The sequence below is a fragment of the Hydractinia symbiolongicarpus genome, chromosome 13 (genome assembly GCF_029227915.1).
Source record: "Hydractinia symbiolongicarpus strain clone_291-10 chromosome 13, HSymV2.1, whole genome shotgun sequence".
Classification (NCBI taxonomy): domain Eukaryota; kingdom Metazoa; phylum Cnidaria; class Hydrozoa; order Anthoathecata; family Hydractiniidae; genus Hydractinia; species Hydractinia symbiolongicarpus.
This window is the reverse complement of record NC_079887.1, coordinates 9,392,127-9,416,055: the sequence shown is the minus strand read 5'-3', so window position 1 is coordinate 9,416,055 and position 23,929 is coordinate 9,392,127. Positions and strand designations below refer to the sequence as shown.

The following is a 23,929-nucleotide window of genomic DNA, read 5'->3' as shown; positions in this document are numbered from 1 at the left end:
ACATATTTTGTGCCTAATGTCGCATTTGCGGGACAGTTTTATTTTTTAGAGGTTTACAAAATGGCAGTTTTGTCGAGCTAATGTAATAGCTGGGATCCTCTACAACCTTAGCTTAGTTGTTTGATATACAAACGAAGTATTTTTTTTAGGATTTTGTTCATGTAAAAAGGCCATGATATTATTTTTATGTAGTTTGAAGTATAAATGACGTTAACGATAACATTGATATATAGCTAGCTAGACTCTTGCTATAGTTCATTTTAAACTTTGAAAACATGGCGCTGGAAGGTGTTTCAAGCCGTATAACTCGGTTAAACCAACTGTTGACCGGAAAAACCTCAGGAAAAAAGGTACCACTTTTGGATAAAGAGACATTGTTAGATGCGTTTATGGGTTTATACAATGAATGCAGTACTGAATTTATGATGAAAGATAAGAACATCGCAACATACGTGAAAAAGTGTAAGTTGCAAGCATACTCTACTGTAACATATTTTTGCATAGTTTTGTTAGCTAGCCAGTTACATATTTATTACTCTTGTTTGTGTCTTTTGTGTATCATTTTTTGTGGTTAGCCTCTTTAATTTTGAGAGGGTATGTAGCTAGCTAGAGCTAGCCGTCAATTTTGTTTCCTAAAAAAAGGATCCACAGAGAAGGCGGTTTTAAAGTATTTAAATCCCTCATTGGAGCCACGAAATGCTTCAAGGTTTTTGCCAACTAGATAACAAACTTATGTAAGGATATAGGAAGGCTGTAACCAACTGAGCTATATCCCTATTTATTTTTATATAAATATCTAATGTTTAAGTCCAAATTATAGTTTTAATATGCTAAATTATGCATAAATAAACTCTGAAAATCAGGGAGATCTCAAAAATGTGTCAGAAATTAAAGAATTTGTGAGCCTGGGGAAGGGAGGGTATACAAACAAACTTTTTCAAGCCATATGTATAGCTAGCTATAGTAATAATACACACAACAACCACAAATGATCTTATACTCTTGGTATAATCTTTAAGTTTCGAAAATTTTGCTACGATTTTTTCAATGCTATGATAGCGACAATGATACAATAACTATGATTGTTATGATGCTACGGTTTTTATCTTAAAGAAAGAAGACATTGCATTGTTGATCAAAGCGTCATAGAAATCATATCAAATGCTAAATACTTTTTAAGGTGGAATTTTAAAGTTTAACTGTGCTAGTGATTTCCATCAGGTTTGGAGTGGAAATTTTTGAATTTCCGTACTTATCAATGTATATAACCAGTTCTTTGAATATTTTAAGAATTAACTGAGACAATTTTCTGCTAGCTAAAACTTATCCTATTCTATTATCTTATTCTATGCTTATGATGAAGGAAGTCTCTTAACACTTCTTTAACACAGAAAATCTCTGGAGACAAAGTTAAGTGAAGCTTGGTTCTCATGGTCCTGGTAATAAATTTAACTTTCCTTTTTGGAAATTTCATGAAAAAAAATTAACCAATTGACTAACTTATTTTTGTAAGGAGTTAGGGCCAGATATTTTAGATGATGGCTTAACATGATCGAATTTTCTGTATCCTATTGCCAGTTAAAATAAACAGAACATATTTTCTGCCTTGAGTTAGATAAATGCACAAAGTTTGACATACTCATATTTTTCACAGTTTATGTGTAAAAATCTTACTGTGAAATATTTGTTTATTTTTTTTTGAAAACTGTGTGAATTAAAGATGCTTTCATTAAAGTAAGGGATTAAAAAATGTGCAAATGGCTAATCCTGTAACAAATTACACTGTTTTTAAATACTTTAATAACACTACCATTTTATGTTTATGTTTGTTAAATAATTACTGTTATTAAATATAATCTGATGCCTGGGATATTTTCCGATTCTGTAAAAAATATGCACAAAATTTGGTAAAAGACAAACTAAACATAATTTTATGTATTATTCATGATGTTAAAAATTTTAGGAATTTACATAACACTTTCTTTTTATTGCATATTTAATTTTGTGTTGTAAAAGAAAATATTGTTTATTTACATTAACATATGTTTTTGTCATAAAGCAATTGAACTTCTTATATACTTTTGAGACACCAAATTTTAGCACAGTGTGCATTGTATTGTTTACAATACGGGAATGTTCGCAATTTAGACCTAGTAGAAATTTTAAACCAGTTCTGAACAAAAACAGTAATGGCAAAAAATGTATTACAAAATAATATTACCTAGACTTCTCCAGTTACTTGCAAAGGAGATTATAGTTTGCCTAATTGACCTATAATGAAAATCTCGCTAACCCAAAAAATTTTGCATGTGAAAAATCTTAAAAAGTAAAAAAAATGATGTTTTTAACCAAAACAATTCTTTGACTAAAAATTAGCCATCTTGCCAGAATCTTAGGGCCGAAATGAATTTTTCATTTTTCAATACCCACAGCTAAATTTAGCCCTCGTGCATCAAAAGACATCATTATACACATAACAAACAAAGTATTTTACTGTGTCCCTGTTGTTTAATGAAACTGAACAGTGAGTTTGCAATGCTAGGTCTATGGGCATAGTTCGACAGTAGTATTATCATGAATGCCTTAAATTGGCAATATTTAGTTATCAAAATTTCTGCAATATTTGTCTGGTGGTAAAATACGTAAAAGTATAAACTAAAAAATATAACTTGCGTAAATAAACCCCTTTTAGGTGATATTTATTTTAAACACAGATGATATCTCTGTAAAATGTTGATTGTTAAACAATGTAATTATATATGATACATTGTGGATATATATTTTTATATATTACATCATTGGTGTATTTTTTAAACAGTTTCATAAAATTAACCATCTTTACATGTGATTTTTGTAAGTAATTGTTAATAAATAAAGTTTCTATTAACATAACATTCATGCAATTTTTGGTATCCATTTTGTATTGTTTACTATGGAGCACATTTCTGAGATTTAAAATATTCTTTTTAATTATTTTTCCTTCTTTAACTCTTGAATTTATCTGGAACATTAACCTAATTTGGTGATGTGCTGGCAGTTAAAAAAGACTAAAAATGTTATATACAACAGAAACCAGTTGATAATGTCTTTTTTTAGCTTTCATATCAAACTTTGATTCTAGTTATAACTTGTCTGTTTACAGAGTAAGTTTTATTCCTTACTATATATTAATTCAATCAGTTTTGGAGATTCAAAATTTTCAATTTATAGTTAGTTTTAAATTTACAAACCGACAAAAGTAAGATTTATGTTCTAAATACACAAGCTTTTTAGGGGTTCACGATGTTCCTGTGTGTCTTAGTGATCAAGGCATCCTCCGAATCTATATGAAACAAAAAAATAATATAAGATTTATTCCCATAATGATAAAGTTATCTACAATTTAATTATTTTAAAAATCTCAGACAGAAAAAAGAGAGTAATGCAATTTGCTGGGAAGAATAAGAATAAGTATTTTGTTTAATTAAAACTCAAATTAATTTTTGTGAAAAGAATGATCAGATAATATTTGTAAAAACATTTTCCATTGACTAATTTGCATAATAAGAAATCTAAATGTTATATGCCATATTGAGAGCCAACCAGAAAACTTTGTAGTTTTAACACTTATTCCAAGTAAAACCTGAATACCTTTAAAAAGTACCATTTAAAAAGTCTTCAAGCTGTAGCAGTTATAATGTTTCTAAAACTTACTTTCCCACCACACTAGCATTTTTAAGTAAATTTTAATGCCTCCAGCCAAAAAAATTATATATAATGCTGAGCATGTCATTTAAGCATGCCAAGCAGAAATCTATCACAAAAACACAATGACATACATAAATTATGTAAACACAAACCAAGTGGTGTGTGGCCTAGTGGTTATAAAGTGGGCCTTACCACTGCTATGAGTATAGCTTACAATAAAATATTTTACCTTTTTATTTGATTTATTCTCTCGTTTATAAACCATGGCTTATCCACCACCACTATGCTGCTATTTTTTGTATTTGTTCTTTGATTGTTTGCCTCTTCGTGGTTTTGTTTGCTTTAATTAAAAAGCTATCTTACAGTAAAAAAGGTAAGGCAACAAAAGTTTGCTACCTAAACCAAACACCTAAACCTTGCTTCACATTAAACCTGAAAAAAAATTAAAAATTAAACGATCTAAAATTTGGCTGATGTGAGTTATGATCTTTTTGCACATTTTGTTATCAAACAATTTTCACAAATATAGCCTGCCATTTTATTCTCTTTATTCTCTGTTGAGAATGAAATACGGATGTGCTATGATAAATATTCACCTATATCTGCCATTTTATATTGTTTTTAGTTAAGCCGCTGATATCTGAAATTGCAAAGCTTCGTCTAAAAAAGTCAGACTTTGAAATTAGAAAAACTATTGGTCGGGGCCATTTTGGTGAGGTAAGATGTATAGTTTTTGACAAATAATTTTATTATTCAGTGTTGTTATATTGTGTTATTATTGAAGATGTGATTTTCAGAATGCTAAAATAAAAACTCGACATTAGAGAGTGGGAACTCAGTGGTGATTACATTATTATGTTCATATAGCTATTTTTTATTTGGCACCAGTGTTTTTCCTGATTCAAAATGTTTAAAGTGGATTTTCTTGCCCACTTTTTAACAAGTCTACTGAGTGTCAATATAAAAAAAGAAAGTTAAGCACTAACACCAAACTTTATTTAGATAAACTCTTAAAGTGATTTTTATATGTCCACTGATAAAATTCTTATCATAATGGTAGCAAACAAGTTTTATTTGGAGTACAGCCTTTCCTTATTTAGCTTAATAATCTTTTTTTCTGGTTTTAGGTGCATGTTGTTAGAGAGAAAGTTACTGGGAATGTTTATGCAATGAAAGTACTTAAAAAATCTGAAACTCTGTCCCAGGATAACGTAGCTTTTTTTGAAGAAGAACGAGATATAATGGCATTTGCAAATAATCCGTGGATCACATCTTTACAATATGCATTTCAAGACTTTGAATCACTTTACTTAGTAATGGATTTTCACCCTGGTGGAGATCTTCTATCGTTACTAGCAAAGTATGATGATATATTTGAAGAAGACATTGCAAAGTTTTATTTAGCTGAAATGATTATGGCAATTCATACAGTGCATGCTCTTGGCTATGTACATAGAGATATAAAACCAGAGAATGTTTTAATAGATCGTGTTGGGCATATAAAGTTAGCCGATTTTGGTAGTTCAGCTAAATTGTCCTCCGCAAAGATGGTAAGTTTTTTAACGTTTGATCAGACGTAAAAATATAATTATCGTGTTTTTAAGGAGTGCTTATTAAAAACATGGTGTGAGTGTTAAAGTGAACCCGAGGTGTGTTGAACTTAATTATAGAGCTTAAAAAGTTGTGTAAAATTCTTTAAAATTTTTAAAAAAAATTTTATGTTCCTAAGATATTTACATTTAAAGAATTTCAGATTCAATTATGCTGCATAAATTATGATGTCATATTTAAGCAATTGTTAATTTTGACATTTTTTGTCATCAGTTATTTTAGGCCTGTTAAGGGATGTGCAGTTATCATATGGATCTATGTAAGATATGGCAGTAGCCTGAAATTTTACTTCACATTAGGGGAAGTAAAAGCTTGTGTAAACTCGCTGCATTTCATTTAAGTGCTACCTTTGTTGTATTTTGTAATGATTGGTATAAAGATGTTGTATAATGATTAACCTGCTGTGATTTTTAATAAAATAAAATTTTGTGCTGTTCTGTTCTGTCAACACTTGTCTATGTTTTAGGTTGTCAGCAAAATGCCAGTAGGAACTCCAGAATATATTGCACCTGAAGTATTAATGAGTATGGATGGTTCTGGTGGAGGTGGAAAATATGGAATAGAATGTGATTGGTGGTCACTTGGGGTTGTGGCTTACGAAATGATGGTGGGAAATACACCATTTCAAGCTGATTCTGTGGTTGTAGTATATAGTCAGATTATGAACTTTAAGGTAAGAGAAAAGTAAAGCAAAATTCCGAAATTTTGCATGCTAAATGAAATTCCCTTAAATAAAATGCCCTTGTATACAATCCTTTATGGTTATTTATGCTGAGCCTAACAAACAAATTTTTATTGGCTTATATTTAGAATTCTTTGCAATTCCCTGATGATCAACCATTAACTGATAATGCCAAAGGTTTAATCAGGTCGTTACTTACAGACCAAAAAAATCGCATTGGCTATGCTGATCTTGCAAAACATAATTTTTTTACTGGTCTTGACTGGACAACATTACAAGATGGTTAGTTTTAATTTTGTTAATAGAAACCTGGTGCTTAAGATAGTGTGCATTGCTATTTTTATGGTAAAAATTCCCTTTTTAAGAGCTGATGCAGAGAGATAAATAATGCTTTTAGGATGATGATTTCATACGGTCTGAGATTCAGATTTTGAATTTTCAAATGTTTAAAAATGCTTTGTTAAATATTTGTGTTTATATTCTTTTTTTTACCATTGCTGCATTTAGATCCTGCTAAAATTTTTAAAACGTTTTCTAATATGGCCTTCACCTATATTTTCATATAAAAAAATAGATGTGTGGTTGTAGCCACCTGTGTTTATTTCTTTCACCTTGTAATTTTATTATCACTGCTTCCCTTACTAAACATAGTCCCCCTTTCCTTAAAATATTATTTTAATGATCTTTTTTAATGTTTCTACGGGGTTTTTTTCGTGTCTTTCTATTGACTGCAAAATATGTTACCTTTTAGCTGTCCCACCATATGTGCCTACGATTGCTAGAGAAGACGATACGTCAAACTTTGATGATTTTGAAACAGAAAATAGTGGTCCTAGAATAAATGATTTTATGGAACAGAAGAAAGGGTTTTTAGGCAAAGATTTACCGTTCATTGGTTTTACATTTACTAAGCAATTAACATTAGCATCACTGAATGAAACGTAAGCTATGCCGTATTATTTACTATCAAAATGTGTTACCTTTAAGAACATGTTACTAACAGCTGCTGATCTGTTTGTAGAATCAACGATCCCGGAACACCATGTGGTACACTTCCAAAGACATCATCAGTAAAGTCTCGTGACTCAATCAAAAGTACGCCTAATCCTGAGCTGCAAATTCTGAAAACTAGTTTGGAAAAGGAACAAAAGAAAAACAAGGAATTAAAGTCTTCTTTGGATGATAAATCTAAATCAATTTTAAAGTTACAAAGTGAGCGTGATGAACTGGAAAATGAAAAAGCATTGTATGAAACAGAGCGAAAGGTATTTGTAATATATGCGCATATTCCTCTCCTTTTTTGTCATTGTTGTTGTTGTTTGTCTTGTTGTGTGTCATCCATTTTGTAACCTATACATACATATGTGGCACCAAATGAATTAAGTTCAGAATTACCTGTAAGTAATGTGGATAAAAACGAAAACAGATGAAAGTGATATTTACAGGGTTGGATGTCACACTTGTATCTGCTATAGGGAAGCCAGACAACTGTCTAAAATTGTAGGTTTTACTAAACATGTAAGTCAATATTAAAGAGCAATATAAATTTATCCTACATTGCAATATAATGGTTATAAGATTTAAAAATTGCAGTAAAGCCTAAATATTGCCACAGTTTGTCACAAAAGGCATTCCTGTACCTACCAACAAAAAATGGCTACACTTTATTTAAAAGTTCATCAACTCAGGCTTGTTTGGTACTAGTTAGATTTAAACCTTTACTCTTTAAATGTAGGATCTGAAAAGAGATCTAGAAGAGGAGAAAGGAAAAAGAGAAAAGTCAGAAAAGGAAATCACGTCCTTGAAAAAAGAACTTCTCAGTGGAAGTAAAAAGGCTGAAGAACAGCGCAATGAGCAAATAAAGTATGTCCAATCCTTTTCTTTTGTTGTCACAACTCTTGTATTTAATTATTTTTATAGCTACTTTTTTGCCAGAGCCTTTATTTTGTAAAGGACAAAGTGATCTCGGTTTTATAGCACTTGATTGAACAGACTTTGACAAATAATTACTTTTGGATACCTAAACCTTGAGATTTTCGTACGATTAAGCTATATTTTCTTATCACCTTTAAAGAATCGTAAGAAGAAATGAGGTAAACATTTAAGCAAAGTTTTTTTTGACTGATAATTTTTAGGTCCTCACTCGAAGAGCAGCAAAAGTTTATTAATCAACTAGAAAAGGATAAATCAAACATCACTAAAAAAGCTCAACAATTAGAAATAGAAGTTAGCAATTATCAAAAAGTAAGTTGTCAAGTCCATAATTGTCTGTGACCTCAAACGAAGTAAAGATCGATTCTTGTTTAAGGTTACGTTCTGTAATATTTTTTGTAAATGTAGAAAGAAACTCGTTATTGGTTTAAATTAGGACTAAAAAGTATGGCTTGAAACCATAGTATAAGAGCTGTAGTTGTTTGTATTGTGTTAAACTATTGAAAATGCATCATTTGTTTGTTTTTTAGCAAACAGAAGACTCAAAGACTCGCATCAGTGATTTACAAGCTAAATTAGCCAAGGTATTTTTTGCACTGCAGTTGTTGGATAAAATTGCGTAGTTTATAAAATATTTTATGATGTTGAACACCATGTATTTGTCGGTCAAACAAAAGATAAACAGTTTCTGGCCAATCTGATATTGAACTGGTTTGTCCAGTTTTTGCATGAATAATGAAATTATGATCTCTCAAAAAGATTAAAAAAAATCTTTTAAGTTTCATTATTTTTCTTGTGCATAGGTGAATGAAGATACAAAAGCTAACGTTTCTGAGCTGCAGCAAAAACTGCAGAAGGTTACAACAGACAATGAAAATAGAATCAAGCAATTTCAAGAGAAATTGGCAAAAGTATGTTTTATTATTAAATACCTGTACAAATTTTTTAGCACTATTTTGCTATGTATGTATTTCTATTTTAAGATCATTTAACTTAAAAACAGAGATTAAAAGTATATCAGACAAATAAATGTTAACAAAATTGTGTAAAAAAGTCCCTCTTTATTGCTCCCCCCAAAAAGTTCTGCTTTACCGTGCTTCATTGTAATGGAGTGTGCCTATTGCAAGGGATGCATTATTTATTGGCGATTAAAGGCTCTAGTACTGGCAGTTTCTAAATTTTTTAGCGATCTTATTTAGTTCCCTAAATTGAAATTATCTCTTAACGTTATTAAATCACACAAGTCTATTTATAAAGAGCTTATGAAAATATATTTCATGGAAAATTACTTTTATTTGTTTCTCAAGTTTTTAATCCAGTACTAAAAGTTTCTTATTCATTGGAAGCTCCAGCCTCTAGTTTTTTTTAAGCGGGTTTCTTTTAAACAAAGATGTGTGCATTTGCAGTGATTAGCTCCTAGTTGAGCAGAGTAAATGTAATGTGGTATAAAATAATATAAAGTGTCATCACTACAGATTCTTTTTTGAATGCAAGATGTTATTCTCACTGTTTTATAGGCTGTTCAGTCTGAACAAGAACTGACTGAACAGTTAAGTAAAGTTGAGCGAGAAAAAGAAGATATGGAAAAAGAAATGATAGAATTGAAGGTACTGTACACCTAGCCCATTGTTTTTAATAGAGAACAAAATTTATGATGTCATGCATGATTTCAGTTAATGTTTTTTCCTTTGGTGTAAAAAATGGAAGAGTTTTGAGTTATTTCTCCATATGCTTATGACATGCAGTTCTTGATAAAAATATTAAAACCATTGATTAGACCCTATTGGATAAAACATCTAAGTAACAAAAAGTAAATGTGGTAAAACAATGGTGACTTTCAGCTTTACTTGTTTTGTGAATACTTTTTTCATAATTTTAATGCAATATTTTTTATTGTGACAAGCAGTTTACAACACTCTTCAACCAATTGTTATATTTCACATTTAGGGATTTGAGAGCCAGTATAAAAATGTTGAGGCAGAGGTAAACTGTTTTTTTTTTTTACTGTTAAATTTTTATTTTTTTATAAATTTTATATGTTTATGCTGAGTACTGTTATATTTAGAACCAAAAAAAGGATACTGAATCAGGCAAGACTATTGAATCCTTACAGAGCAATTTGTCTGACAAAACACAAAGAGTGACTGAATTGGAAGCAGAAACCAAGGTTGGTTTTTGTTTGTTTTGTTTTGTTTTGTTCAATAGCAACAAATAAGTGTTTTTAAGCATACTTCTTTACTCTAAAATATTTCAGTTGAAAAATATTGTTGTTATTTTCCATTAGACATTAAAAGAGGATCTACAAGAAGCGCAAAATAGATATGATAATTTGGTAGAATTTGGTGAAGATTTAAAAGCACAAGTAGAAAGGAAAATTGAGGTGAGTTTTATATTCATATTCATGAGTATTTCATACATTCCATCTAAAAATTCAAAAATAAGACTAAAAATACCAGACAGGTAAGTTAGGAGTACATGTGTAAGTATCCTTAGGTAGGTAGTTAAGCTTTGCTGGTCATGCACAAAGCATTTAATTAAAAATATGATAAAGTCAGTTCACAAAGATTCCTACAGCTGTTGTCTGGAAGCACAGTAGGCCACTTGCCATTGATCCCTTGTTAATGGTTAATTTTTGCAGCAACCATTGTAGAAATAGGTGATACAAAAGATTCATGACAAAAATAAGATTCTCAATTTTAATCTTTTCTTTATAAAATGACTCACAAAAACGGCATTTCGAATCCTTTGTGTGTTTTAGGGATCGGTAAAATCTTGCTGACATTTTCAAAAAAATAGACTTTTAAATTTCCTGATGCTTTCTCCAGATTGACATGTTCCACTATTAAGTTCAAGTACACTGATTTACACATAAAAACAATTATAAAAATCAACATATATGCGAAAGGTAAATAGTCTCTCAAAGTAAAAAATCAACTTTTTTGCTTTTTGTAGACCACTGTGTTTTTTCTTCCTTAGAAACTTCAAAGAGAACTTGCTACTTCACGAAAAGAACATAAAAAAATCGAAACTGAATACACAACCCTTAAAGAAGAATATGAAGATAAAAATAATAATTTAAATACAAAAGATAGTGTAAGTTGCAAGTTTCTGTTATTGTGAGAATGCTGTATTGCATGACCAGCAAACTGATACGTAAATTCCATTTTAGATGATAACCACTTTGCAGAACACATGTCAAAGTTTAGAGAAACAGCTCAACGATTTAATGAATTCAAAAGAAATGAATGCGAAAGAGCTAGATGAGAAAGTTCAAGAAGAAAGGTTGGATTTTTGTTTCTAGAAAAATGTTCTTTAGTATTTAAGTTGTTAATGTTATGTTGGCAGCCAGCGTTTTATTATTATCTGTTGTACTGTAGTATTAGTGTTCGGAGTTATCAAGTCAACGCCTATTCAAATACAGATAAATTGCCTCAGTGAATTGGAACTAATCAAAATTATAGGATGAAGTTTGTATGAAAGAGAAAGAAGATATATTTTAGTTTAAGTTTCTTCTTCCTCTATATTGTCGATGCAGAATTCAAATTCGAAACGAAACGTTTGCTCACAAATTCTTTTTCACTGTAACAAATGGAACAATAAAAAAAAAGAATAGGCACTGCCACATAACTAATGCAAATAAAAATAAGGGAAAGGAGAGATTAATGTAAATATTGGATTTAAAATTTTCATTATCTAAATAATTGACAAAAACTACAATTCTGTTCGCAGATTGCGACCTGCTAATGCGGACCCTGCTATGTTTTTTTTTCATTTAATTTTAATTTGTGCATCTTATTAGGCTACAGTTAACACGTAAAATGAGCACAATAGCATCCGAGAAGTTGAAATCAGACAATGAAATAAACAGACTAAAAACTGAATTGAAAGACAGTCATGAAACAAATGCAAGAACAAAGCAACGTCTTGATGAAGCGCGTGCACAACTTGAAGAGGTAAAATAATGTTCAAAAATATATTAACTTGAAATGTAAAGTTAATTTAAAAAAGAGAAAACTTTTAAAAAAGTTTAGAATACTCTCTGCATGGTTTATTTGCAACTGCTTGTATCTATATTAAAAAACAGCCAGAAACATTGTAACTTCAAAATAACTAAGTGTAATATCAGCACCAGTATTGTTTATTTTTTATTTTTCTGTGACACCTGCCCTTTCCAGGATAAAATGTTGTTCTTGGAATTTCAAATAATAGTTTTGTTCTTAACTTTGTTTCCATCGTTGCACAATGTCTATTTTATTTGTTTAAAAGATATACTGCTTCACTACAATTATACATAAAGATTCCTCATACTATATTCTCAACTGTTAAAAACTGTCTATGCTGTCTTTAGACCACTGAAAGTTATGAATCAACTATCCAAAAATTAAATACAGATTTAACAAAGGTATGTTTTTAGTTATGTACAGTTTTTTATTTCCAATAAACTCGATTCCTGAAACGATTTATTTTTTCTTTTACTGCATTATTAGTATGATAAACGGTCTGGTACACCTTAAAATTGTTTTAGTTTCTAAGGAATTTCCGGCCATAATAATATTTTGAAATGTTATTTTTGAATTTGCTGCAGTTAATTCAAAAGAACATGGCACTTAGGTTTGGTGACGTGATTTATTTGTCAGAAAAGAGCAGATCCTTTTTTCATGTGAAATTGAAAATGGCGCGTGAATTTGAGTTACACTTATCACTCTTATTACTCATTATTTATTTGCTTATTATTTGCCATCGCTTATTAAAATTTCGCAGGATATTAAAATTAGTTAAAACGCCCCTTCCCTTCCCAAAAAACCCAAAAGAAAACAAAAAGGTTGAAAATTCATCTTTTCTCTGTTTTATTTCTCCCAAAACAAATTTAATTCTCTTTTAATGTATGTTCAGGCATCTGATGAAAGTAACAGATATCAAAAGGCTGTAGCAGTAAATATTAAAAATGGCGAACAGTTGTCTGCTCAAATTGAGAAACTAAAGGTAGGTCTTTTGTGTTCATGCTGAGAAATTGTGACCATGTTTCATAATAACATAGACAGGTACATTAGGTAGCTGGGTGAACGCATGACATATCATTTTAAACCGACTCCTTATCTTTGTAGCAGGTTTGTTTGATGTTCGAAATATATTTTTGACATAAGTTTAGTTCTTCTGGAGGCTTGATCACACTGAAATATACACAAAGTTGTTAGAAAAAGTATTTTATTTATTAACAATAGCTGTTGACCAAATATAATTTGAAATTTATATATTTGCAAATGATTATGCTTATTTCTTCATAGGCTGAACTTGAGACTCACAAAGAAAAATCTGATGATTCTGAAAAACTACAGGTAACAATCTTGTCATAGATCATAAATGCTACAATTTTGTCGTAGTTCCAACACCTTGTTATTTTCCATGCTTTTCCAATGTTTTGGTTGAATTTTCATTGAATGGAGTGTGTTAAATCTTTCAGGAAGTTGAAAATAAACTACAGAAGTCCAAAGTAGCTGTTGAAAATCTGAAAGCAGATAAAAAGGTTGGTCTCTATTTCTTAGCATTATTTTAACATGTACTGAAATTATTCTATTAAAAGATATTCAGGGTCGTTGGGTTCAAACCTAACTATTTACATGTTGTGTTGAGTTTTTGTTAATATTTTTCTAAAAACTATATATACAATCAATTCTCTAATTAGATCACGTTTTGTATGCTAATTGACGACTCCCCCCCCTCTTCATTTTGACAGGAAACGAGTTTCTAGATCCTTCTTAGTACATGAGCTAGGCGACCCATGGTCAATTCAGCTTAGTTTAGGAGTATGGGCTGGATATACGGGTAAAATATATTTTGTGGACACCAGAAAGTAATAGAGTGGATGAAAAAAAGTAGTTAGGTGCTTTTCTGATGCAACAAGTCACATGAAAAATAAATGTTTTTATCCCTGTCTGCTAATTAGCGAGACTTTTAGCATAAATTTTATTTTATGCGACGATAAAACTGTCCAATATAAGCCAATTCGCAATTTAGAAGGTATATGTCCTTAGTTTTGCCAATTTTTCTCCCGTTAATTAGAGGTGTGCATGTTTTGGAGTGTAAATAGATTATGTATTAGTTAATGAAATTTGAATTGACTATGAACATAAATCAAGAGCTGTTATTAAAGCTTCTTATTAAGCTGCTGGCTACTTTATTAGAACAGGTCTTATTTGTAACAATTTAAAAAAAATTTATTCAATTTTTTATTTTTTCAGGTTATGGAAAAGAAACTTCAAGAATCAGTGGAAGAACTTTCTAAAATAAGAAAGGAGAAAGAACATATTCAAGAAGAGTTAAATGAAAAAGAACGCCAAGGAAACAGTCAAGATTTAGTATGTTTTGAGTCAATGTTTGACCGAGGCTTTTTCATTTTTTAAGAAACAGAAGAAAGTTTGTCAAAAATATGAGAATAAGAATGGAAGCTTGTGTCCACAGAGAGACTATGGGTTGTAATTATTCACAAAAAACTTATCGTAGCTGTGTACTCCAGGAAATATTTTCCTATGATTAGATAGAGCTAATTCTGTAGTAGTTAAATTTAGCAGACAATGAGAATCTTTCCAATCAATGAAAATCTTTCCAGTACAGCCTAACCATACTTCTTTAACCAGTCATTTTTACTAATCTTCCATAGGGAAAAGTAAACTGTTTTTTTTATTTTTTTAGACTATACAAATGCTGAAGCAAACATGCACCATGTTGGAAGGACAGGTTGAAGAGTTGGAAGTGATGAACGACGAGTACCAAGATAGAGAAAGTCAATGGAACTCAGTCAAGTAAATTATTTTTGTGTTGACGAATGATTATTTAGTAGATTTTTATTTTTTTTGTAGTTTAAGCCAAATCTGAACCGTTTCTCTCCAAAAGGTTTTTCGATATTTTTTCTTACAGTTGTACAAACCTATTGTCATAGAGTATGTTTATTATTATATAAAATCCTCAATAGCATCCTACAATGTTTACTAAACTAAAAAATGCGTATTTCAGGCGGCAACAATATCAAGCACAAGAGAAATTAGAACAACAGTTGACTGATGCATTAAATACAATTGAGCAGCAACGACAAACAAAGTAAGAATTTCTTTATGTGAAATTATTTTTTTAATTATATTTCTTCTCCTGATAGTGTGTCTTTGAAAAGATTTTATGTAAAATCCCTTTTCATTGTTGCACCATAAATGTTGTCAGTTCGAACATATGGTTAACATGATCTTTTTTTATCTTTCACTTGTAACATACTATAAAGAGTGCTGATGTTGCATTTTAACGAAAGGCTATACTGCATATACCAACTGATAGTTCAGAAACAAAGGGATCACCATTTTCCTACCTAAATATAATTCAAATTTTGAGTTAATAAGGCAAATGACTACATGATAAAAATATCTTCAGCTAGGCAGTATCTGAATCAGTGGATATGTGTTTTTCAAGTTTATATGTGCATCACGTATGTCACTAAGTATCTTGGATAGCATGTTTCTAACCAATCAGGTTATGTATTCATATTGCAGAATATGTGAATCAGTCATTAATGTTGAGTTTATTGTATTTAAGGAGTAAAGCTGAAGAAAAATTACGTGCAATTGAAGATAGTGTTGCGTCCTCGCAATCTGAACTCGAAGAAAAAATTGAAGAATTGCAAGAAGAAATTAAAAAGCGAGATGAAAAACTACAAGATTCAAATAATTCTGTAAGTCTTGATGCTTTTTCTTCCTGTGTCTGGTTATGAAAGATTTCACTGTGATAGCCAGGAAATTAGTGGTATTGTTGTGAAGGCACGTGTTTTGACAATGTGGCTTGCAAAACAGTTGTACACTTTGTGACTTGCTATTATCTTTTTTTGGTAATAATGATGTGGGAAGAAGAATAAATGTTTAAGGGTATTCATTCGAATAATAGCTAACTAGTGATTGTGTTTTTCTTAAACTGGCCTTGATTGTATGTTTTCCTATGATACAATGGATGTTTGGGGAAAAAAGTGAATTATCCCTCAAATAAAAAACTTTATCCTTGATTAAATTAAAACTGGTATTTTTAAAAGAAGTTTTTGCATGCGCAAGAGCAGGAAATTAATCTGTGGTCCGCAATATAATGTAATATTTCTTGACGTCCGTTTAGTTATCAAGTGCTGAGAAGAAAAATAACTTGAACTCTGTCACCATCAAAAATCTGGAACGTAAACTAGCAACACAAAGTGAGGAGACTGAGAAGCTGATTGCAGAGGTTAGTGTTGCTGAAAGCTTTTACTGTGTTGCTACAGCTTCAATTTGTTGTGCTTGTATGACGATGATTCGCACAGTACACATACGCTAATTCGAATGCTGCCAATTCGAACTTCTTGTTGCATTATTCGCACATTTTTTCGATCGCTTTCGTGTTCGAATTAGCGGATATAGTACGTGTAGCTTTTGAACCAGCGAATATGTTTCGTTTTCGCTTTTCGTAGATGTCCCAACTGGAGGACCTAAGCGCACAACAAACTTCTTCTAACTTCGCCCTGACAGTAGAGATCGAAGAACTGAAAGAGCGTAGTGACGATATTGTCATGGAGAAAGAAGGTTTGCAGAATCAACTCGAAAGAAACGCTTTTGCCCACGCTGAAGAGAAAATCAAACTCGAATCCACGTTGGCACAACAAACTAAACTCATTGATTTCTTGCAAAAGAAAGTTATGATTGACGATCGTAACTTTGCACCGAACAAAAAGCCCAAGGTACTGTTTTTGTTGTAGCCAACATTTTAGTTCCTGAGTAGTCAGGTGTCTTTACGTATAAAAGGACAGGGAAGATAGGAGAGAAGTATATCTCTTCTCTTGCTAATCTGGCAGTAGTGTATAATCCTCCCGGGAGAAACATTAGTACTAGTTCTTATGCATTAGAATAATTCCTAAATGACATGGAAAGGCTGCGGCTTTCATGGTTCGGGATAACAAATAAGGCGAGAACCAGGTGTTAATTAACTTTGTTTGTACTGAATTTTACATTTAGTTTAAAGTTGGTAAAAACAAAGCAGCAGAGCATCCAGCTGCTCCGCCGGCTGACGTGAGAAAGACACGTGATCTTGAGAAATCACTTGAAAGGGAGAAGAATGCGAATCTCCAACTACACTTGCAATTACAAAAAGCTAGAGAGGAAGTAACAACGCTTAGAGCTGAAAGTATGTTTTTCAAATTTTTTGTTTTCTTTTTTGGACCAATGGATAATACGGTCTTATATAGATTGGTTAAACATGTGATTAAAAATAACTAATAAAATGTCTCAAAAAACGTAACCAATCAAAGGCGATTTACTCCGGGGTAGTAATAGTCTGTACATGAAAAACACAATTATAAGAAGCTGTCAAGTCTTGAGAAGATATAAGCAATATTTTTGATCGGCGATTGGTAGTTTGTGATGTTTACATTCTGTGTAAGCGTGAAAAGATTACGAGCCTTAAAGTTGACGTGTTTACTCGAATTTTCAAACAGAAAGCAATATGAATCAAACTACACGGCATCACAGACTTTGTATTATTCTTGCTTTCCATGGTATTTTTTTCATAGTTCAACAACTGAAGGCCAATCTCCGTTCACCCAGTAATCCTACAACACCACGGTTAAGTCAGAAACAAGATTTGATCAAAACATCAAGTGGATCCATCTTCGGTAAAGCATCGCCTTCAACAAGCGTAGCGGATATTTATCAAATGGCTGAGAACGAAGTGCGCGGTAATGGTAATGTTCCTGTGGAACAAATGGCCAAGAAAACGGCTCATCAGTATGTCATTATTGTTGCTTGATTGATTGTTTGTTTTTGTTCTTTTTGTTTCTATTATGGCGCTGCTGCTGTTGCTGCTTTCGTTTATTTTGTTTTATGTCGTGATATTGTGTTCCCCTTACTTTTAGCTTACAACAAACATTAAACATGCGTGCAATAAAATGTCCAGTTTGTTTAAACACTGTCCCTTTTGCGCAAACTGTCTCCAAATGCACTGGTAAGTCTGCATAGTCAATACAAGGACCTAATTACGTTACAGAGGACACACTGGAACACACTAAAAAGCTATCCATCGTGCATGAAAAATGTTGACAACATGAACATTACTGTTTTAGTGTGTAACATACTTTGTCATTCAAAATGCGCTCAATCACTTCAAGACTTGTGCGGAGTACCAAAATCACTTCTTCCGCATTTGGCTGCTGGCCTAAGCCGCTCATCTATGGTTCTTGATGATGGTTCAATTGCAATCGACGTGACAGATGGTGCAAAGTTACCAAAGATTGAGGGTTGGCTAAAATTTCCCAGAAAGTAAGTCAGTGTACTTGTGTTTTATTAAACTTTCTATAATGTTTAGGTCTTGTGACCAGCTATATTTTAAAACATACAAGCTTAACTACTTTAACTACAAAGTTCGGCTAAGAAGAAAGAAAAATATTACCTAATTTGTTTAAATGGTCAATTAGACTACTAAGTATTAAATTAGCTGTTTTTAAAGAATTAGCATCAATTTTTAAAGTCTGTTCAAATTTACATATTTGAGGTAATTGGCAACTTTGTTGCAATCAGCCTAAAATAACTGAAAAAATAAAGGGAATTCCAGGAATTTTATTCCCAAAAATACCAACAATGCCTAAAAAATTTTTTAATATTTGCTTTCTTTCTCGTTTTAAGACGAAAGATATACGTGTTTTTTCTTTGGTACTCATTGTGAAAAGAGAGGTTTTTAAGAAACTATACATTTTATATGTGTGTATTACCTGCAACTAAACTTATAAGTTTTTTTTTTACAACTAAACGGTCCGTTTAAACTTACCGTGTTTTTAGCCTTTATTATAACCTATCCTATTATAACGTGTTGTTTTTTTAATAGGAGTGGCACAAAACAAAGCTGGGAGCGCAAATGGGTGGTATTGTTTGATATGAAGTTATCGATTTATGACAATGAAAACACTATAGGTAGGTGGAGTTTTAGTTTGTGCTTGACACCCAGTGCAATCTGCAGTGTATCTGTCTTTAGAGTGATGCCTTTTTTAATTTAACCCCACACCAACAGGGGTCCTTGCAAATGAATTTAGAAAAGTCTGAAGATTTCATTAGATAAAATGGAGGTAAAACAAACTTGAGGAATTGGTTCGAAACATTATTAAAACGCTGCTCAGTTCGAATGAATAAGATCGCTTCATCCAAATGAAGTGGTTTGTTTCACTTCACGATAAATAGCCTTAGTAGTTGTTCAACCTTTTCGTGTAGAGTTCGATCCGTTCGATGAGATCGATCTAAACATCACAGATGGAGAGCTAAACATTCACCCAGCTATCCCAGCATCTGAGCTTATATGGGCAGCTAGCAACGATGTTCCATATATCTTCTCCATTGAGTTGCTACCGTACACGTTAGGATGGCCGAGAAGGACGCTCTACTTTTTAGCGCCAACATTCTCTGATAAACAAAAATGGGTCGCTGGTCTTGAATATATCTCTGACGAAGTGAAGAAAGGAACTCAAAAGCAAGACCATGTACGTGATATCTTTCTTTTGTTTTTAAAAATTTGTTATTGTCGTCTGACTGAAAGTTGTGGCAAAGTGAGTTTGTATGTCATATTTTGTTTGACAGAAAGTATTATTTAAAATAGTTGTTGGATCATAGAAAAATGTGCAAGGATATTTCGTGTATATTTAGCATGAAGGATTTACGAATCATAAAAAATAAACCTTAATTGCTCTTCTGTGCATAATTATTTCGTGCGTCCCTTAGCACGGGCAAAATAGCACTAATGTATCAACGTGACGGAGAACTCTAAAACCTCTTGCCTTATTCTTTTTCAAGATAATTAATTACCAATTATTTTACTTTTTCAGGGTATGGTTACTGATGTTATTATTCGTGTAGAAGGCTCGAATCCTGTCGATGTTAACTGTGCAATCATGTTGCCAGAATCAGTATGTATTTCTACATATAGACTTTGTTTGTTACAGTGGATTTGATAGTTTGCTTGTTTTTTCCTTTGTACAAACTGTTGATGTGTGCTTGTTTTTACCCTGACCTTTTTACAAGCCTGCTAATCAATAATCGTTTTTCTTCCTCAGGGAAGTATACTTGGCGCAGAAGATGGACTCTATGTTGTATCCTTACGGCGAGGTAGTCCCAGTAAGCCGGTACCGGTTATTGGGCTCGGTCCAGTCTACCAACTCGCGTTAATAAAGGAACTTGAGTTAGTGTTGGTTATTGCCGGTAAGGAACGTCTGTTCTGTTATATGAATATCAAAGATTTGGAAAACCGACTGAAGCAGTTGCACACCGGTTCATCTATATCTGCTATTTCTTCGCATCAAATCGACAAGGTCAAATCATGCCACATGTTTACAGTGGCAAAGGTAAGAATCTGTTTTTCCTTTTGTTTTGTTTGTGAAGTTGTTCCTGACTCATTTAACGCATTGTCGCCATTGACAAGAGTTTATACCGTTATGTAAATTTTTGAAGCATTAAAAAAGGCGAACACTGAAAATTCTTCTTGTCAACATTTGGTATGATTTTCTTGTCTTCGTTATTTTAGGTAGACAATGAATTCTACGCATGCGCAGCTACTGGTCATAAATTGTACATTTTGAAGTATAACCAAACGGTGCAGTCGTTCGTATTAAAGAAGGTAATACAAACGAGTTAGGGGTGTTGTTTTTGTTGTTGCTGTCGTTGTTTTTGTTTTTGTTGACATTGCAGTCGTTGTTAATTCCTGATTTTGTTTTAGGAAGTGGAAACTACAGCTTCTTGTTCATGTTTGTTATTATCTATGAACTCCGTCATCTACGGCACCAATAAGTTTTATTCTGTTGACTTGAAGAACTTTCAAAAGAGAGGTTAGTTTTACAATTTAATGGAAGAAGCAAAATTAGTCAGGAAGATGTCGGAGAATTAACCTTTCTCACAAACTCAAGCGTTGCTAACACCTTTTCTTAAATTTTCTCTTTCCGGAGGACTATTAACATTAATTTTGTGTTCTAAGAATGTTTAAATGTCTGTGTGGCAATTGAGCAGTTAGTTCTTTGTGTATTTAAGCTGTCTGACAAAAAAATAATTAAAAATTGTCGCAAATCCCTTGGAAGTCATGGGTTACCTGGTAATAGAGCACCGTGAATGCTCCAAAACCGTTTTCCTCATTAAAACAATTTATTTGTGTTTAAGATCTTAATTTTTTTTTATTAAACGCCCATTGTTTTTTCAACGCCTCTTAAAAATCTCAAAAATTGAATTAGGGCCCGGAGCGTTCATCATATTATTTACGATAAATATTCTGCTTGTTCTTTCAAGGCTTCTCACAGTAGATGCAAAATAGGTTGTTATTTTGTTTAGATTTTCTTGATGCAAGCGATACATCTTTAGCATTTGCGGTATTTGGTAGTTCTCGAGTACAGAGCTTCCCAATAGCCGTATTTAACGTTAGCAAAGGAGCTAAACGAGAAGAATTTCTCCTCTGTTATAACGGTGAGTCAAATTTTTGAACTTAAAATGTACTGTTAATGTTTTATAGAATGCTATTGTTAAGTAATCGGTGTCGGTTTATTTATTTGTTTTAGAATTCGGAGTGTTTGTCGACTGGCAAGGTCGTCGCTCAAGAAAAGGAGATTTGAAATGGTCTCATCTTCCTTTAGCCTTCGGTAGGTTTATGACAATTTGTCTTAGCGTGACAGCTAACACAATTTTATATCTAACACAAATGGCTTTTGTATTTATAAGTTTTATAAATGATACACGTATTATTTGTTTATTTATTATTTTAGAGTACCATCAACCACATTTATACATTACACATTTCGCTTCGATTGAAATTTGCGAAATTTCATCAGACTTAAAGTCTGATATCAGGTAAAAACATTTTCGAGATAATAACACGTGCTGTTGTGATTTATAGAGGCTGCTCCCCACTACGAGGCAAATGTAAAAACCTGGAAAAATCAGGGGAAATATTAAAAAACATAACCTAGGTATTGATTACACGTGAATATAAAATAAGTTGCATCAAACTTTAACTTATGATCAGGAAATTTTGCTGAATGGTCTTTAAAATGTTGTGTTTTTCTGTCTTTGTGACAACCCTGTTGCACCCAGTGACAACCCTGTTGCAACCAGTTAAAAGCAGCTTTAGCAAAGCTGAAATCATAGTAAAGAACACCACGATTTTAAGGTCGGTTTTCATTACCTTGAAAATTGTTTAGTAACTTTTGTTAACAGTGGCCGTTACCATTTATTAAAACACATGTGCAACAAGGTGTTACAAGAAATGTTGTACAACAACTACGGACTTAAATGTAAACCGACCTGAGCTCCAATGTATACATGTAAGCCGTTTTTTTACTCTTAGCACTATTCCAAGAAGATTCGTCGATGTTCCTGATCCTCGCTTTCTCGGAACTGGACTGAACGGTCGTTCGATTCTGTTGGCTAGCACGCAGAAAAATAAACTGGAAATAATTTCCTACCAAGCTGACATCACGCATAATAATCTGTCTCGCAATGCATCCACCATGTCAAGTATGTCCTCCATGTCGTCTGGATCTGGTGCGAGTGTTGCGAACGCGATTCTGGAGAATTCGGGGATAACGCTCGACCCTATTATATCGAAGTCCTCTTCTAGTCATTCGATATGTTCAGACGAAGAGACGTCAAATACGATTGGTGGTAAAGAGCTGACGACGACGCCTCGCTCAAAACGAAAAGACCATGTAAGAAATCAGGAAAAAGACAAAAACAGGATTTCCTTTCGTTTTTTTAAAGGCAATCGGAAATCGCAATACGATGGCCATTAACGTTTCACCAGCACTGTTTTGTAAGATGGGGAGTTACCGGCAACCGAAGATCTCGTGTAAACAGGATGAGGCTTACAGATTTCTTTTGCATTAAGTGACAAACGAAACAAGTAGAAGCGATGTAAAAACTAGTCCAGACGTAAAAAAAACGTGTGTTTTGTAGATTTTTGGCAACCGTACGAAGTAGTGACCAACATGTATTTTATAACTCTCCCGCCATATTTATGAGGTTGCGTTGCCGCAGAAGAAGGAAAGAAAGAAAAAAGCGCATTTGTCGTCTTTTTTTTGCAAATGAAAATTTAAAATGAAATTTTTGTTAGAAATAATTTTTGTATGAAAAGAATTGTTATTTATCCTTAGTTTTTTTATTCTATTTTCCTCGTTTTTTTTTCTTGTTCTGAATTAGTATTCCAATACAGTTTTTAAATCATGAGAATTCGGAACGAATCGTTACTTTACTCGTGATATATTTTGAGTTTTACAAAGAGGGGCGTTTGAGGTGGCTTTATTAGTCCTTATTATGCTTGCCAGCATTAGCATTACTCTCATTTTAAGGGCGTTGAAAAAGGCGGCATTAGATTTGGCTATAAAAAATTAACAAGTAACGCCAGTCAAACTTTCCGTCGTCGTCGCCATCCTAGGGCCGGCATAATAGCGACTAACAAGGTGATTAGTTAAGTTTGTGTACTTCTGTATGTAATTTAATAGTAAATTATACGCGTATGACTTTCAACAGTTTAGTACTCTTAATTTGAGTGAGTACATTGTTTTCAAAACAACATTTACATTTATTTCTCCTGCAAAAAATATCCGAACGCTTGCTTGGTATAATGGTTAAAATAATGTCTTAAAGGGTTTCCTTTTGAATTGGCGAAGGTTGGTAAGGGCCTTTTTAATACTTGCCAGGGGGACTCGAAGTGTATTTAAAGCAATGTTAGGATTGTTTGGGTTTTATCTTTTTTTTTACATTCGTAGATTAGAAATGCGCTACTTAGTTTTAACGAGGGACAATCTACAATCTTAAAAAGACTTGGAAAAAGTCGTAATTAAGAAGTTAAAAAACCAAACGTCAACCAAATTGAACATAAAGGTCACTGTCTGCGCGGCGTGATGAAGACATTTTAGGAACTTATATTTAGTAAAATTAAAAGAAAAACAAAACGGTATAAATTTAATTTGAACAAAAAAAGGCAAAGATAAAATTGCAAGGATTT

At 32.3% G+C, this 23,929-nt stretch overlaps 1 protein-coding gene across 2 annotated transcripts; it reads left to right on the top strand.

The window, feature by feature from the left end:
- The first annotated feature begins 48 nt into the window (after window positions 1–48).
- Window positions 49–23,074, top strand: LOC130623880 (citron Rho-interacting kinase-like). Of its 2 annotated transcripts, none has more exons than XM_057439418.1 (42): window positions 49–462; window positions 4,313–4,404; window positions 4,815–5,237; window positions 5,765–5,971; window positions 6,109–6,262; window positions 6,732–6,921; window positions 7,002–7,245; window positions 7,716–7,843; window positions 8,116–8,224; window positions 8,443–8,496; window positions 8,716–8,823; window positions 9,430–9,519; window positions 9,860–9,895; window positions 9,978–10,079; window positions 10,197–10,292; window positions 10,889–11,005; window positions 11,082–11,194; window positions 11,712–11,865; window positions 12,261–12,314; window positions 12,806–12,895; window positions 13,198–13,248; window positions 13,374–13,436; window positions 14,152–14,268; window positions 14,603–14,712; window positions 14,924–15,007; window positions 15,491–15,626; window positions 16,055–16,159; window positions 16,383–16,649; window positions 16,924–17,092; window positions 17,478–17,691; window positions 17,820–17,908; window positions 18,027–18,222; window positions 18,785–18,870; window positions 19,144–19,430; window positions 19,773–19,853; window positions 20,001–20,288; window positions 20,468–20,560; window positions 20,660–20,768; window positions 21,262–21,393; window positions 21,486–21,566; window positions 21,690–21,774; window positions 22,271–23,074. In XM_057439418.1, exons 1-42 carry the CDS (start codon window positions 276–278, stop codon window positions 22,713–22,715), a joined length of 6,036 nt encoding a protein of 2,011 aa, XP_057295401.1. In that variant the 5' UTR covers window positions 49–275; the 3' UTR covers window positions 22,716–23,074. The 2 variants fall into 2 exon arrangements, with proteins under 2 accessions (XP_057295401.1, XP_057295402.1); XM_057439419.1 differs by having other exon boundaries at window positions 50–462; window positions 19,165–19,430.
- The last annotated feature ends 855 nt before the right edge of the window (window positions 23,075–23,929 follow it).